Source organism: Pholcus phalangioides, unplaced genomic scaffold, assembly GCF_987345545.1.
Source record: "Pholcus phalangioides strain wild (caught in Gottingen) unplaced genomic scaffold, Ppha-v1.0 ptg000008l_1, whole genome shotgun sequence".
Taxonomy (NCBI): Eukaryota; Metazoa; Arthropoda; class Arachnida; order Araneae; family Pholcidae; genus Pholcus; species Pholcus phalangioides.
Window position 1 is genome coordinate 29,156,328 of NW_028301601.1, and position 17,371 is coordinate 29,173,698.

At 34.4% G+C, this 17,371-nt stretch overlaps 1 protein-coding gene across 1 annotated transcript in view; it reads left to right on the top strand.

Annotated features, from left to right (window-relative positions):
* Window positions 1-17,371, top strand: part of kl-2 (dynein heavy chain 2, axonemal kl-2) — a 118,637-nt gene that overhangs the window by 47,838 nt on the left and 53,428 nt on the right. The window contains exons 29-37 of the mRNA XM_089234511.1: window positions 327-431; window positions 1,497-1,685; window positions 2,534-2,753; window positions 9,545-9,694; window positions 11,677-11,844; window positions 11,940-12,100; window positions 12,960-13,090; window positions 15,516-15,651; window positions 17,140-17,279. Of these exons, the coding sequence (XP_089090637.1) occupies window positions 327-431; window positions 1,497-1,685; window positions 2,534-2,753; window positions 9,545-9,694; window positions 11,677-11,844; window positions 11,940-12,100; window positions 12,960-13,090; window positions 15,516-15,651; window positions 17,140-17,279 (1,400 nt within the window). The remainder of the gene's footprint in view (window positions 1-326; window positions 432-1,496; window positions 1,686-2,533; window positions 2,754-9,544; window positions 9,695-11,676; window positions 11,845-11,939; window positions 12,101-12,959; window positions 13,091-15,515; window positions 15,652-17,139; window positions 17,280-17,371) is intronic.

Below are 17,371 nucleotides of genomic sequence, written 5' to 3' on the forward strand. Positions count from 1 at the left end.
TTGTTCCGTCAATATGCGTGAACAAAAGGGAAAAACCATCTGGGCAGTAGTGATAATGGAAATAAATAAAGTGCGAAAGTTTTGCTCGTAAAATGCAAATCACGCATCGCTCGTTAACCAAAACATAATTTGTTTAAAATTTTTGTTTGTTATGTGAATTGATTATTAACTGAATCACTTGCTAAATGAAATTAAACTGTAGTTATTTTTTGGCACTTATTTTCAGAAAATCACAATATATTTCGTATACCAGTTTTATCGTATCATGTTTATCTTAAAATTTGCCTATTCAATTAATTTTGTGTTCTTTTGTTTATTTTGTCCAGAACATGATTCTCTTGGCAGCCATGGGCCAACCAGGTGGAAATAGAAATGCAATTTCACCTCAACTTCAAAACAGATTCAATATTATCAATGTTGACACTCCTCAGGTAATACAAAAATGTCTCATCTATTTCTTTTACATATCTGATATTTCTTACTGCATTTTTTTTTCAAGTACAGAATTTTTCCCAGTGCACTTTCAATTATTATAAAGGAGGCATACTCTTTTCTTTTTTTAAATTTATTTCATAACACTGTAAGAATTTGCTATACATACATATATACATACATAATTAGAAAGAAATTGTAAAGTAAGTGAGTTTTCTTCCCACCTTGAAAAAAAAAAGTAAGCATAGGTGTAACAATGTATGCATATAAAGAGTTAAGTTACATGAAGAAAAATAGCATTTAAAATTCATGATAGGTTGTGAGAGTCTTTTAGTGCAGCTATCTTGCTATATTTTACAGTTGATCATGTGCATTTTAAGGTGGATAATCCTTCATGGAATACTGTTTTCCTTTACTTCTTGCAAAAGTGCTGTATTTTTTTTTTTTTTTTTTTTACTTATTACCATTCAGTGGGGGAGAAAAAAAAAGGTAATGCATTTCAATGACAAGATTTTCTTTTGGGTTAATCTTACTGCCATATTTCACATGGATGTAAGATCACAGGCATCAGATTAATGAATTTTTTCCCTTAAAATATTAAAATTATTCAATATTTTATAGATTAAGTGATGTCCATTTATTTTATGTTTTCTAATTTTTATCTTGTGTACTTTGATTTTTATAACACAAACTGTCTGGTTTTTGTACCAAACTCTCTAATTACTTTCTGACTCAAACAATTGATTAAAAATAAATGCAGTAAAATTCTTATGTAATGAGACCCTTATAATGTTGTTGCTTCTGTAGCAATGTTCCTCTCCAGTTGTGCCATACTTCCCATTGTGTTAATATATTCAATTTCATTTATACTAATAAATTTCCTTTATAATGATACTTTTTTCCTGATACCTTGAGTACAGCTATGTAAGAGTTTTACTGTATATATCAAAAGAAAGTATCAAAAATATATATTTTTCTATAATTTTAAAATTATTTTGAATTTACCAATAAAAAGTATTTTAAAAGATATAGGTATGATATGCTAAGTTTTGTAATATTTGTAGGCAGCAGAGCTGTTTTATATATTTAGTTCACTGCTGTATCCAAGCTTTTCTTCTCTGCCATTTGGAACAGACACCCTACCAAATCTTATAACCGAAGCTCTTCTGAAAATCTACGAAAGTGTGTCATCAACGTTTCTTCCAACTCCTCGTAAAATACATTATTTATTCAACATCAGGGATGTGGCTAAGGTAACTTACTTCAGTTTTAATCATATAGCTTGAATTATATAGTATAGATAAGTGTTCTTTTTTCTTTCACTTGTTGGAAAAAATATTCACATGCATTGAAGAAGATATCAGTGTTTGTTCATCTGCTGTCCTTTTGAAAATATAACTAAACTCTGTCAGTACAAACATGATTGATATGATATTGGGGAAAATAATAGCATTTTTAAAATTATTTTTGGTCATCAGATATGCATAAAAAATTTCACATTTGATAAAAGCACACCAGTAGAAAGCTTTTTTTGTTGGATTTGGTTTTTATCTAAGTTCAGCATGACAAAAGAAAAATACAAAATTATGTATTTTTTTCAAAACTTTTCAGACGTTCATGTTGAGGGTGATAAAACTTTTGTCTCTGTATAATAATACATGTACTGCATTCAGTATGTCTAATAGTTTTTAAGAACTGGCCGACGAATCCTCTGCAGATAATTGCTAGAGGGTCATCTGAGTTGCACATAAAACTATATGTAACAGATAAAAAATGTGATTATTAGTACATGTTTCAGTGTAAGTTTTTCTGTCTTCAAATAACTACAAAGATTAATATTTTCTTTGACTGAAAAATGTTTCGAATATCCAAAAATGTGATTAGAAAGAATTATTGGTGTCTGTATATAATGTGTGCACATGCATCAATTTCTCTGAACAAAATTTCTTGAGAAACTGCAATTTAAAACCACAAGTTAACTGAAGTGACACTTTTTTTCAGCAACTATGAGGTATAAAAATGATACATTGAGTTGTTCTCTGAAGTTTGTAATATGGGGAAGAAATATGAAAGTTTCACTCATATCTTATTCATCTTTCAGATTGTTCAGAGTCTCATTTACATGGGTCAAAGTTTCTTCTCATCAGAGCTTTTGACAGTTCAATTCTTGTGTCACGAATGTGAAAGAGTATTTTCAGACCGTTTGGTTGATGTATCTGAAAAAGGGAGCTTCTCCAGCATTATGCATGATCACATACAGGATATATTTGGTTTTTCTATGTCAGAGCTGTGTGAGAATGGGGAGAATCTTCCCTTCTTTGGTTGGTACATTTTTTTTCCCTGTTTAGATGTGAATTGAGCAATTTTATTTATTTATTTTCATTTATACAGTATAATGTTTATTATTTTTTAATTTGACTATCGCCGCCGCCTGGCAGTCGAGTGGTTAGGGAACTAGCTTCTCACTGGTCTGGGTTCGAATCCCGGTTAGGGCATGGATGTTTACTTACACTAACAAATTCCTTGGATGGATCATGCTGATCCCTTGGGAATACGTGAGGATCATGTTATTATTATAAAAAAAAAAAAAACTTGGTTAACGGTTTTTCAAATTCAAATTCATAACTAACCATGATAATTTGAAAAGTAATTTATGTAAGAATTTTATTATTATTTACAATTAAATAAATTTTTTTTCAAGAGTTAAAGATTCATCCATTTCATTTGCAATCGAACGTAATCGCTAAAATATAAGTTATAGATAGCTCAGAATAAAATAAAACACGATGAAGTTTTCTTTGTGAAACCAGATCATCTTTTTGTAAAAATTCTAATATTTCAGAAAGCCATGGTTACTCATGGTTTTATTGTGATTTTTGTGTATATTTGTAATATTTGTACTGTATTCATTATCAAGTCTCCGAAAATATTTCAGTGTTCGTCTAAGATGTTCAATAATTTATTTGTTGGGTTGATAAGTTGTAAGTCTGATCTCTGGCACACATTACATATACTCAGCTGAAGTATCTCATCACTTTGTTGTCTGGTAATTTTATGTAAAGTAATCAGAGTGACCACATAAGTATACATATATCCAAAAATAAAATTAATTTTTCTCCAAAAAAAAGTAAACATAAATTGGAAAGTTGATCTCATATACCCAATGAGAGGTACCCAATAATATTAAACTCTGATGCATATAAAAAAATGGAAATTTGAGGGAACTTATTAGATAATGACAAAATCATAAAGTGTCTGTTCTCCCTCAATTTTTATCAACTTTTTGCACCAAATCTTTAGTAATGACAGGTCATCCACTTCATTTCTCATCATCAACATTTGTATGGCTATCTTTAAAAGCTCTAACCCATATCCGTACCATTCCATCGCTCATAATGTTTCCTCCATACATTTCACTGATCTCATGATGAATTTCAGCCGCTTTCACACCTTTAGCACTAAGAAAACAAATCACAGCGCATATTTCACAGTCGGCACCATTCTTAATCAGCGGAGGAATTTTAAATACTTACAAACGAACTTAAACATGGTCGAATGTTTCCGTAATGGTGTCTGTGGTTTGCTAACAGATGTAGGTACACACTGCATGTGTGCAGAATGCCAACTGCAGTGCTGCAGCGGTAGAATTTCAAAACGGTTCTTACTTAAAAAACATGCCTCCCAGTAAATGTTTGTCAATCGTTTGTAATTCATTTTGGATTGCTATATTGTGCATACATACCCATGTGTTTCTTTTTTTTTGGCCGTTGAAGGGGAATTATCTCATGGAGTGTGAGAACAGAAATTTGCACACATGGCCTCCTTGAACATTTCTCAGATGGACGAGGTCCACTTTTACTCTGAAGGGGTGAGGCAGTCCTGGAAATTTTCCGTGCTATAAAGCCCATTCATCATGCTAATTGACTGAAAGTCTTACTCCTGGAGCACTAACTTGGGAGTTTCGCTTCTCTCGGCAGATTCTGGATGACTATTTTGAGGTGCTAATATGTAAAATTAATATTTTAACAGCACTGCGATGTCCTTCATTATGTTGTGTCGATAGATAGATTTGTTTTCACAACAACACAGATGAATGCACAACTCCAGAGACTAATATCCAACATTCATGTCCTAAATACAATATTGACAAAATCATCAATTAATCAGGCAAAGACAAGAAAAATCAAATCCATGGAAGCAAACGGGCAGTTCGCATGATCAAAATTGACATTTTTGATGAAAGAAAAACCTGATCAAGATTATTATTCGAGTGTCGTTGAGCTGGCAGTGGTAAAAAGGGCAATTATGTGCTCTGACTGCTTCCTACTGCCATGTTTGGCAACAATGAACTCAAGGAATAAGAGGTTTAAGAAGTTATATTTAATTTTGCCAAAAGCAAAAGGCATTTTTTCTCAATTTACAACTTATTCAAATCTTCATTCAAAACAAGGAAAAATATAAAATGCATAAAAAATGATTTGAAGATCTTCAAAATGAATATTGATCATACTTTATGATCTTTTCATTAATTTATGAGAGCACTCCCATCAAGAAACCAGGTTTTTAAACGTTTCCTGAAAATTGAAATTATCTATTAAGATCTCTCAGACTGCTGGGGAATTTGGACCAACAAAATGTAGACTAAATCTCATGTATTCAGTTTAATTTTGAGTGGGATAGTATTTGTGTGTGCCAATATTTTATATTGTGAAATAGTTGATGTAGAAATACACATTGATGACACTTGGTGCAGATTAAAAATTGGGTATCGTTATAATCTTTTGTTTTCTTTTTTTATATAAACTGAAGAGCCAAAAAAACTGGTACAGACATGCGTATGCAAATAAAGAGATATGGAACCAATCAGAGTACGGCGCTACGGTCGGCAACGCCTATATAACACAACAATTGTCTGGTATAGTTGTTAGATCGATTACTGCTGCTACAATGGCAGGTTATCGAGATTTAAGTGAGTTTGGATGTGGTGTTATAGTCGGCGCACGAGAGATGGGACATAGCATCTCTGAGGTAGCGATGAAATTTGGATTTTCACGTACGTCCATTTCACGAGTGAACCGTGAATATCGAGAATCCGGTAAAAAATTAAATCTACGACATCGCTGCGGCCGGAAAAAGATCATGCAAGAACGGGACCAACGACGACTGACGAGAATCATTAAACGTGCAACCCTTCCGCAAATTGCTGCAGATTTCAATGCTGGGCCATCAACAAGTGTCAGCGTGCGAACCATTCAACGAAACATCATCGATATGGGCTTTCGGAGCCGAAGGCCCACTCATGTACCCTTGATGACTGCACGACACAAAGCTTTACGCTTCGCGTGGGCCCGACAACACCGACATTGGACTGTTGAGGGCTGGAAACACGTTGCCTGGTCTGACGAGTCTCGGTTCCAATTGCTTTGAGCTGAGGGACGTGTACGGGTATGGAGACAACCTCATGAATCCATGGACCCTACATGTCAACAGGGGTCTGACGAGTCTCGGTTCCAATTGCTTCGAGATGATGAACGTGTACGGGTATGGAGACAACTTCATGAATCCATGGACCCTAAATGTCAACAGGGGACTGTTGTCCATTGTGCATTCCGACGGACTTGGACAATTTCAGCAGGACAATGTGACACCCCCCACACATCCAGAATTGCTACAAAGTGGCTCCAGGAACACTCTAGAACATTATTGAACATATCTGGGATGCCTTGCAACGTGCTGTTCAGAAGAGATCTCCACCCCCTCTTACTCCTACAGATTTATGGACAGCCCTGCAGGATTCATGGTGTCAATTACCTCCAGCACTACTTCAGACATTAGCCGAGTTCATGCCACGTCGTGTTGCGGCACTTCTGTGGGCTCGTGGGGACCCTACACGATATTAGGCAGGTGTACCAGTTTTTTTGGCTCTTCAGTGTATATATTATTATGTAACCAAGGCATCTGATAATTTTTTTTCACAGTGCAACTGTCCTTGTTATGGGCAATCTTTTTCTTATTGTGGACATCTTTTTCTCAGCCACCTCATTGGGCATTTGCCTGTTGTTGTTGCATTGTATTTGTCATAAAGTAATTATAAAATTTAAATTCCAATATGTACATAAATATTTCCTTTTCTTGCTGAAGTTTCTTTTTCATTTATTAGAATTTTAAATTACGAGGTAACAAAATGTCTTACTCACTTGCTCAATCATATGGTCACTCACTTGGTTACTCATACAGTCACACACCCACTCATCTGGTCGTTTATATGATTACTCATACAGTCACTCACACACTCACTTGGCCAGTCTTGTGATCATTCACTCATACGGTCAGTCACCTACTCATTTCGTCACTCACATGTTCAGCCAGTTTGACCCATGATCAAACTGCCGGTCACTGGCAGACCGCAGATGAGTGAGGAAATGTAAATGAGCAGCATCATATTTTCCGTTTTTGATGGACCAGCAAGAAAAACTTGAACGCTACCACATGGAGCTGCCAATTGTGATGCAGAATCTCTTGGTAGTGTTCCTTGGTGATGGTTGCACAATGCATTCCATACATGTGTTGAACTACACCACTGGAGTAAAAGAAGACGTCAGCGTGACTTTGACATTTCATCTCCTGAAGACTGAATTGTCAGTGAAAATGGAATGAACACTTCCAATGCTAATGCTCGCCTTGTTTGCAAGGTCTCTGATCATGATTCAGTGATTGTGCATCACCAGTGTCTTCACTTGGTCAATAACAATCTCATTTCTGGATGTTGAGGGTCTACCAGAATGTGCTTCACTCTCCATTGATGTGCTGCTATCGATAAAGGAGTGGTTGCACCACTGTGGTGCCTATTTTTTCAGCTCCGAAAGTCTTTTGAATCTTGTGGATTGTTTCCACTTGGGAATTGCCAAGCTTCACACAAGATTTAATGCATTAGACTTAGACTTATGGGTGGGTGGTTCCACAGAACCTAGCACTGTGACCAGAGGTCTATTGTACTATCCCCAAAAGAAAATAAAAGTCTTTAATAGAGACCCGTTGCTGAAGCAAAGTTCAGCAGAGATCTAATAGGAATGTCTTGAAGCTCCCATGGTTCAATCAAATGATGACCCAAGTGCTCAAACCTGTGTTCAGAGTACATTTCACATTCACAAAGAAAGTGAGTAGCTGTTTCTTCTTTATATACACTGCTAACTCCTATGACATTAAGATGCCTTTTAAGAGTACAGTGGCCAGAAAGTAGACCCACAGCTCTACGAATACTATTTTTGCTAAGCTTCATCAACTCCTGCCTTAAACTAGGGCAGTCAAAATTTATCTCTTTTGCCTGTCGCTGACCATCAGTGTTTAGCCAATCTTGGTACTGTTTTCTCCTGAATGAGTTGAAAACAGTATTTCTGATCAATTCCCATGAAATGCCCAAAGCTGGCTCAGGACCAGTGAATGGAGTCCCAGAACCCCCTTCTAGCCAGCTTGTCAGCCAATGAATTACCTGAATGACCTGGTACCCAGCAAAGCTTGACTCTGTTGTTATTGGATAAATTACAGAGTGCAGTGTAACACTCCCAGACCACATGAGAAGTGATTTCAGACTTCTAAAGAGCCATCAGCGCAGCCTGACTATCAGAGCATATAAAAATGCATCTTCTAATGAAACCTCTGTCTATGCAAATTTTATATTATATGAGGAATGCAAAGGTTTCAGCCTGAAAAACAGTAATGTAGCCACCTAAAGGATATAGTACTGTTTCCAAGCTTAGAGCCTTCAGTATACCAAATAAGATTTCTATCACTGTGAGTTGGAGCAATGCCTCAGTCTTCCCTAGAAGGGAATTGAACCATATAAGGCTTACTAAATGCAAATTTGGAAAGCATGCTATCACTTGTCATGTTGAATTTAATGCATTCGATAGTGTTGTTCAAGTTTTCCCTGCTATTTTGTGAAAAACGAAAATATGGCAGCATTCGTTCACACTTCCTCATTCATCAGCAACTAACAGCTTCTGCAGGCAGGTAAAAATTCAAGTATGTGCACTAGGAATGCCTACATATGTACACTTAACCATGCCTCCCCAGCTTCATTGGTTTACGTATGGAAACTTAGGATACTTTTTGAACAAACCTTGTATAATAATGGGAAAAAATTAAAATGTGTAATTTGCGTGTAAAACGATCTTCAATAATAAGACATACCCTGAGTTGAAAAAGGATGTATTAAAGCAGTGGTTCTCATTTTTTTGACTCACAGATCTCTTTTTGAGATCAATTTTTCTTAAGGAGCCCTTTGGCCACTTTTTCTTTATTTGAGAAACATACACATTTATTTTCCCAGAGTGGCAGCAGAGTCCCAAGAAGTCTACGCAGAGCATAATTTGAAAACTGCTACGTTAAAGAATAGGGGTAGTTTGGAAAAAATTTTCTGTGAAGTATTTTATATGAATGTTCTATAAGAGCACTCACATTTTTATTAATTTGTATGGATAGTTAGGGGCCATTCAAGTATTACGTCATCATCGATGGGGGGGGGGGTCCGATTTGCTGACTTTTGATGACAAGGGGGAGGGGGGTTTGAATAATGTTTACGTCATCAACCACCCTTTATGAAAATATGAGAGGAGCAGAGCTGATGACGAAATTTTGCTGACAAGGGGGGGGGGGGGGTAAAAATGGCTAAACATTTGCTTACGTAATACTCGAACGGCTCCTTATCAACAGTTGTATAGCAAATTCGATTTGAAAATTTTTGAAATTTAATTTTGTTTTGCAGTGTTTAGGTTTTCCGCTGAGGGAATTTTGTGTCCACACTACAGTGTTAGCTAACTAGGATTTTTATGTGGAGGAGCAAACTAGATTTTTGTCCCCCCCTTTCACTAGGGGCACTACAGTTCTTGATAAAACTGGCAGGTCCATTTCACTACAAATAGGTCCAACGTTAATGATCACTGCATTTCTTATATTTTATTTAGATGAGGCTCAACTGTATAATGCTTAGTTATAGTTTTTTAGAAAATGACAATTCTAGTTCATGTTGAATAATTTTTTACTTGAAAATTTACAATTAATGCACATGTGGATATGGAAGAAAAAAAACCTTTATCTTTCTTTCATTACCTAGTGAATTTCATGAATAAGGATGGTTTTTACGAAAAAGTTCTTGACTTGGAAATATTGAAGAATTATTTTACTGAAAATCAAAAGAAATTTAGTGGAAAAACTGATGCTTCTGTTCATGATTTGGAATTTTTCGAAAGCGCAGTTGTTCATGGTAAGTTTGCTGTTTGAAAAGTGTTCATATAAAAAGTGTAATACAGGTGCCTTCAACCATTGACACAGCACTGGCCTCGTTTATCATTTTCTTGAGGCCTAAGGGCCACTAATGGGGGTATTCACTTACATGCTTTAAATTGTAGTCGCAATTTTTGGGTAGGAGATTGACATGGAGTGGTTAAAAACCTGGATTTAACCAATCCGTGTCGATCTCCTATCCAAAAATCATGACTATAGTTTAAACCATGTCGGTAAATACCACCCTAAATTACTCTACACACACATCACCAAATAGTTTGCTGTGCCGTATGATGAAGAACATTAGTTTAATATATCATTTAGGTGTATTAAACTGATAAAAAAATATAAGGATTGTGAAAAAAATTCAACTACAGTTCTTATTTTTTAAATAATTGGTTATAAGAACTTGATACAGATGGCTGAGATGCTATTCATTACATTTTGTTTTGTCAAATTACATGGACCCAAACAAAATTTCAAAATATACAGTTAAAAATAGTAGTATATGGTATTTGAAATCCTGTGAATAATGATGGTCATGTGTTACGGCAAAAAATAGAGAAGCAAGGTAAAAGTCATGGGCAGAGATATGAGGGGCGTGGGAGGGAGGGGGCATTTCCTCCCAGCATCCAAGGTGAAGTCGACTGATCTAATGCATATATGTATAGATGAATTGACATCATCATCGTGCCCCCCAGCCTTCCAAGTCTATCTCCTATCTCCGCCTATGGTAAAAGTTATTATAAAATTATTAATTATTCCCAAGGTTGCATTGTCAGATGAAAAAAACGGACATATGCAGTGATACCGTAATGAATCATTAAGCCAAAATGCCATTTCCCATAGGTTTCTATAGAAAATAATTTAATTCGTTCTAAGTACTATCCAAAATTCAAAGATAAGTTTTATAAAATACTGAAAAAGCACAAAAAAAACAAAAACTGACCTATGACAGATACAGACTAAAGTCAGTTATTATCTATATTTTTGTATGACAATTTAGGTAATAACATGTATGAATAACATAGTTTTTATCTAAATTGTTTGTTAAACATTATCTAATATTGGAAGTTTTACATGAAGATCAAAACTGAAGATCTTTTCATATTACACTATGTATAATATTTTCATATTACTCAGTTGGGTTCATAGGTGTCCTCATCCATTTGTGATTTGATCAGCTTATTTTTATGTCTCATACATGAAGACAGAAAATATGTGCTCTTGGAAAGTCCAGAGCATTTAGTTTGCTATCATAACACCTACCATTTGCACTAAAAAACATTCAAGTCTAAGCATCCTTTTTTGTAATGCATTTTCTTTTTGCTTAATCTTTTATTTTACATGAAATAGTTCAAAAACGTTATAAAAGTGAAATGGAGATATATCTAGAAAGTGATTATGAGGTAGATATAAACTAATCAGGCTCGAAAGACAGTAATTCTGATGCGATCACATTAAGTGGCATGCACTGCATATAAATATATAAAGTAATAATTAAATCAAAGCATTCATAAATATATATATATACAATGCAACATAAACTTTGCAAAAAAAAAAATTTTTTTTTGAAAGATCTACACACTACTAATAATGAAACAAAATTCTAATAAAAAATTCATAATACAAGTGAGAGAGAGAAATATAATATGAAAATGAAGTAAAATCTGATAATAAATAAAGCATACAATGAAGCATTAATAAGAAAATAATGAATAAGAAATACCTCAGATACAGGAAACTGGCTAAGTGAGGAGATATCAATGTTTCAGGAAAGGAAAATTCATCTCTGCCCTCATGGAGAGATGAATTTTCCTTTCCTGAAACATTGATATCTCCTCACTTATCCAGTTTCCTGTATCTGTCGTATTAACAAGGGAGAGTGCGGTCTTTCGTCAAGGAAATACCTGTCTTTCCCTTACACTTTTATCATGGCTGAAATTTTTTTCTCCATTTTAGCTTGTCGGTTAGCAAGAGCCATTGGTCAACCTGGTGGCAACATGTTGTTGTTGGGAGAAACTGGCAGTGGACGGCAGAGCCTAACTAATTTAATGTCACATATTCTGGGGGCTACATTATTTAGGATCAAGATGACTAAAGGATATTGGATTCCCGAATTCCAGGATGGTATGTCAGTCAAATATTCATAATATGCATAAAGATTTTATTTCATTGAAAAAAAGTAGTTTTGGTTTATTAAAATATTTTTTTTGATATTCCAGATCTAAAGAAAGTACTTCGTTTAGCAGTTGGGAAGAGGACGCCTGTTGTTTTCTTGATAACAGATGTCAATCTAGTCGATGACACTTTCGTACAATATGTGAATGATATCCTTACTAATGGTGAAATTCCAGGACTTTTCCTTCCTGATGAATTAGAATCTGTGAGTTTTGATAATTGTAAATTTTGTTTGGATTACTATACCCAAATTATACAGCCAATTTATAAGTCAATTATATTATATTTTACAGCTAATCAGGGCATTTAAAAAAAAGGAGGGGGTAAATGAATATGAAAAAAAAACAACGATAGCCAAAAAATGTATTGCTGGTTCTACATACATACATATTCTCACAGTCTTTCTACACTATCATCCTTTTTTCTCACTCATTTTTTTGTACCATACACAAGTTTTTTCAACTCTCTGCATAGAATTTGTCACTAGTTCAACATTTATGACTTGTGTGGCAAAATTTCAAAAATGTTTTAGCATAGATTTAGTATAACCTGTGTGTGTGTGTGGTTGTGTGAAGGATTTTCATTGCAAGAACCCTGGCTTAAATACCCGTACGTGACAATGTGGTTGCTGGGTGAAGTTTTCCTGTGGTTTCTGACTTTGAGGCAGAAATGCGAGCCAATCTCCCATTCTAAAATGTCATCCCACAGAGAGAAAGGAAGAACTTCAACATGCTACTTACCTAAACATGAAAATTTAGGCATCTGCAACTTTCACTTCAATACGGAAGACATGGCAGTGTGGAACATGCAAAACACACTGATATTATAAATAATTTATGGCCACCAATTGAAGAAGTATTACATAATTGACAGGGAAAACCTGTATGAAAGAAAATCTATACTAGAAGCAGTTGGTGTGTGCAAATATTTGGTTTAATCCTAGAAAGTGATTTTAGGAACCTCTTTGTTGGCTTCATGTTCCTTTGCATTAAATTATTTATTGGTGCTTGTACTGAATGGATGATAAAAATGAATTTATGAGTTTTATTCTTTTCATTATTCAGATTTATGCTAACATATCATCATCATTCGCAAACAAACTGACAAAAGGAGAAGTTCATGAATATTTTGTTCAGTATGCCAGAACATATTTGCACATGGTAATATCTCTGGATAGCTATAGTAAAAAATTCAGGTTAGTTATGATAATTATTTGTGGTTTTTTTCTCCTACCTCTTAGTAATCCTGTTGGTTCAATAAATCTCAATGTTTTTTACATTTATGCTACATATTAAACAAGGAAAATGTGTAGGCCTATGTCTATCTTTTTTTTTTTCAGAACTACAGTGAAACACCACTACAATGCCACTTGATATAATGATAAATCTCTTCTATGCGTTTGAAAATCTTGGTTGGAAATGCCCATAACCTAATGATAAACTTCTCTTAATATCTTGTACTGCAATAAATACCTCCATAAAAATGTTTTTAAAGAGATTTTGAACTACTGCAGGGCTCCCACTCATCCTACTTTTCCTACTTTTTGGTAAAATGTCATACTTTCTCGGTTTTGTCCTACTTAAGTAACAATAAATCATATTTAAAATTATGGTGCACATTTTGTGTATAGGTGAAACAACAGTTTGTATAACAAAGCAGTTGGGTACATAGGTTTGGTGATTCTGATGCTACCCAATGACATTCAGTTGTCTTCTGTATTTTTAGAGCATGCAGAGGCATAAACAATATTTGCAATGCTCAGCAAAGAGCTAGAAATTAAAATGTTTCATTTGTCGAAAACGATTACACTGGCATTGAACACTAAAATTTCAACAAATCCTTTTAAAAAAAGGGTTGCACACACACAACACTGTAAAACCATATGGTCCACCTTGACTTATTTATATTGGATCTTGTAATTTACACATTTTGCACTTTGCTTTTGAAAGTGATCTCAAACAAGCGTCATTCTTAAAAAACTTACATGTTTTCATAATTTTCTGTGTGCATTGTTGAAGAGAGGTGACAGACTTGACTGCGAAAGACCAAAAAAAAAAAGAAAAAAGAATGTAATATACGGTGTATTGTGAGGAAAGACAAAAGATTTATGTGTGGTTGCTAATAATTTATTTGGCTAAGAATTGTTTTTGTAACCATTTCTGTCATTTTGCTTTATCTTGAGTCAATCTTACAGCATACTGAAATAGTACAAAGGTTTTTAACAGCTGGCTGATGCCAAGATATATTTTGGAAAGAGAGAAAATTCAACTGTTCCTGCGGGGAATCGAACCCACGATTATCGATGGGTTCGATTATCTTCACGTCAGCCAGCTGTTAAAAACCTCTGTATGGATAGCGGAGAGTGGCATCATCCTTGGATACTGAAATAGTGCTATAAAAAAATAATAATAAAAAATTTTTCGGGATTTTTTTTATTATGCCATGATTATGTTGCCTAAGGGGAGTACCCTCTCCTGTCCTACTTTTTCTAATTTTTTGAGTGGGAGCCCTGCTGCTGTGACGATATCTCTTAATATATTATTCAACATTGCTTTCAATATATTTTTTAACTTGTTAGTAGTCTTTGTTTTTCCAAGATTAACTGATAACATGAGTGTTTTGCACTACCTGATTATTGATAGTGTTAATAAAGTTGTGGGTATTGCTACTTTTTTCCAGCATCGCCCAAGTCTTTGACCTCTTGCTTATATCTCTGTTGAGATAGAATGGCGGGTCATGTTCTGGTTAGGAGGAGGTATTGCTACTTTGATGATCCCTCTACAACAATATTTTTTCTTGGTTTAGTCATCATTACATGGGAAATGGATGTTATATTGAGGATTGGTACATAGAAAGTTTGAAAGAGAAAATTAACTTCTCAACATAATTCAATATTTGGAAAAAATAAAAAATTGTGTCACTCATTTTGTTATAATTTGAGCAATATGTAATGTATGTTAATTTCATGTACATTTTATGACTGATTTTATTCATTTCTTTGCAAGAAAAAAGTAAGTTAGAGCTGAGTTCAAACATTGTATTGGATTGAACAGTCTTTGTGGATCATTATATTAGGTAGAAAGTAACAAGAGATGAATAGGAAAATATAATTGGGACTTATCATATAGGTTGTTATAACATTATAAGAGAATGGTTGCAATAACAAATAGTAGTTATATTAAGTGTCGACTCTATCTGAATTTCACTGTTCTGAAGGGAAACAGTCTTGCATCATAAGTTCTTTTCAATGATAAAGTTTTAAATGAAATTATTTTCTTATCTATTGCACAAAAACTTCCATACAATTTTTTTTGTATTTTTATGTCAATTTCTCTCACTCAAGTGATTTATTAAATCATTTATTCAGCAAGAAAAAAATCCTCTAACACTTTTACTATATACAGTATGCTCGTTATAACAACCCCACGTCATAGCAACCATTTGGACTACGAGGTGGGATAAGCCCCTAATGTTTTTATATAATGAATAACCAGTATGTTTTTCCTTTCGGTACAGCAACCTTCCAATACAATGCCCATTTTCCACAGGACAATGGGTAGTTATTATAACAAGCATTAATTGTATATCATAATCTGCCTTCTCTGTATATTTTCATGTAGGGAACATTTATTGAATTATTCTGGAATAGTTAACTATTGCTCCATTGACTGGTATGAAGAATGGCCTCATGGTGCCCTGATCACCATCGCACTGAAATATCTTAGTAAAGTCAACTTGGGTTCTCCACCTGAAGAAGTATGTAGCAAGTGTTACTCTTATATTTTTCAGAGTGCAATAGATTTTAAAATTATTCCAAAATGTGTGGATAACAAATAATCTTTGGCTGTATAAATTGTTTTGGGAACTGTAAAGTGAGTTAGTTTTCACATGAATTGATTCATTCAGCTAATTAACCTTTTAATTTTTGAATACCCCCACTTTAAATATGCTTAATGCTAAATATGCTTTGGAAAAAAAGGGAGTTTATGCAGTAATGTACAGTAGAAACGTCAATAAACCGAACCTCTATCAATTGCGACACGTCCAGACTAACGTTGATCAGTTATGTACACATTTCACTGATGTAGCATGATGAGGAGTAAGAAAGTTATTCAAACTGTTGATTTGAAAATATTTTTGCACAATGCTTATATTTAACCTTTTGTACCAAAGTTTGATAGTTGAAAATTAGATAGTTTGATAGTTAATAGTTTTTGATAGTTAAAATTACCTATGATTTAGAAGACTTTTATTTTTCACATTTTTGAGAATTGTCTCTATTAACCCATGATCTGATTGTATGGGGTGACTTCTGTTAATTCACTCAGAATTTCAAATACAGATGACAGCACAAACCATATTAGATATGCCTAGTCAGGGTGTAGCTAACTATTCCTGTGCCCTGTACAAGAATTTGAATTTAGTTCCCTTCTGGCCCATTTTTAGGCCCATTTAGGCCCATTCTGGGCACCCCTTATAAGTGGGTCCTGTGCGGGTGCACCTGTCGCACCTGCCTAATTATGGCCTTGTGTCTAGGGCTACCAGATTCGAAAACAGAAAAGAGAACGCTGGCGCATACATCCTTAAAAGCATCCCTTTTCCCAATTTCCACAATAGATGGTGCCACTATTCCGACTAATAACATTAGCCACAGAATAATACTTTTTTCACCTCTAAAACATAACTGCTAAAAAAAAAAGCAAAAACAGAAAAAAATTCTGGGAATTTCAACAAATATTGGTGAATGCATATGGAGCGAGGAGAAACACACACAAACACTCATATCAATGAAAAATATATGTTTCAAAGTGGAGGAAAAAAATTCTGGAAACCTGAAAAGGACGACAAGAGGATGAATTTTCGGAAACGTAGGAGAATGCTTGAAATGACATCATAAAGGAGGACAGTTGGTAACCCCAGATATGCCTAAAGATTTGTGTACATGCACACACTTTTGGCACAAACTCTTTTATCCCGAAAGGGGATAAAATGATAGCAAATTGTCCAATGGTGATAGATCATAGTTTCCCTCAGTTTAGATGGGCAACTATGATCTGACTTCAAACCCTTTATCTCTAGTTAATTAAGTGTCTATTGTGGTAAGATATAAAAGCCAACTATTGCAATAAAACAATCTCTTATTTTAAACTCATTCTATTATTATTCATGAATGCGTATTTGAGTATAGTTTTGGAATTATAATTTTAAGAATCACTTTTTTTCATTGTTTTATCTATGTTTCAGAGATTGCCTGTTGTAGCAAACATTTTTGTCTTCATTCATGAAAATGTAGTGTCATTTGCAAGAAAAATCAAACTTGAACTTAACCGTAATGTGTATGCAACTTCAGCAAGCTACCTTGAGTTTGTCAAGTCATTCAGAAAGTGAGTTGAGTTATTTGAGTAAGAATGTTGGATTATTTTTGTTCGAATCAATTGAGTAATGGGGACAAAAAGTAATGGAAAAGAAATTATAA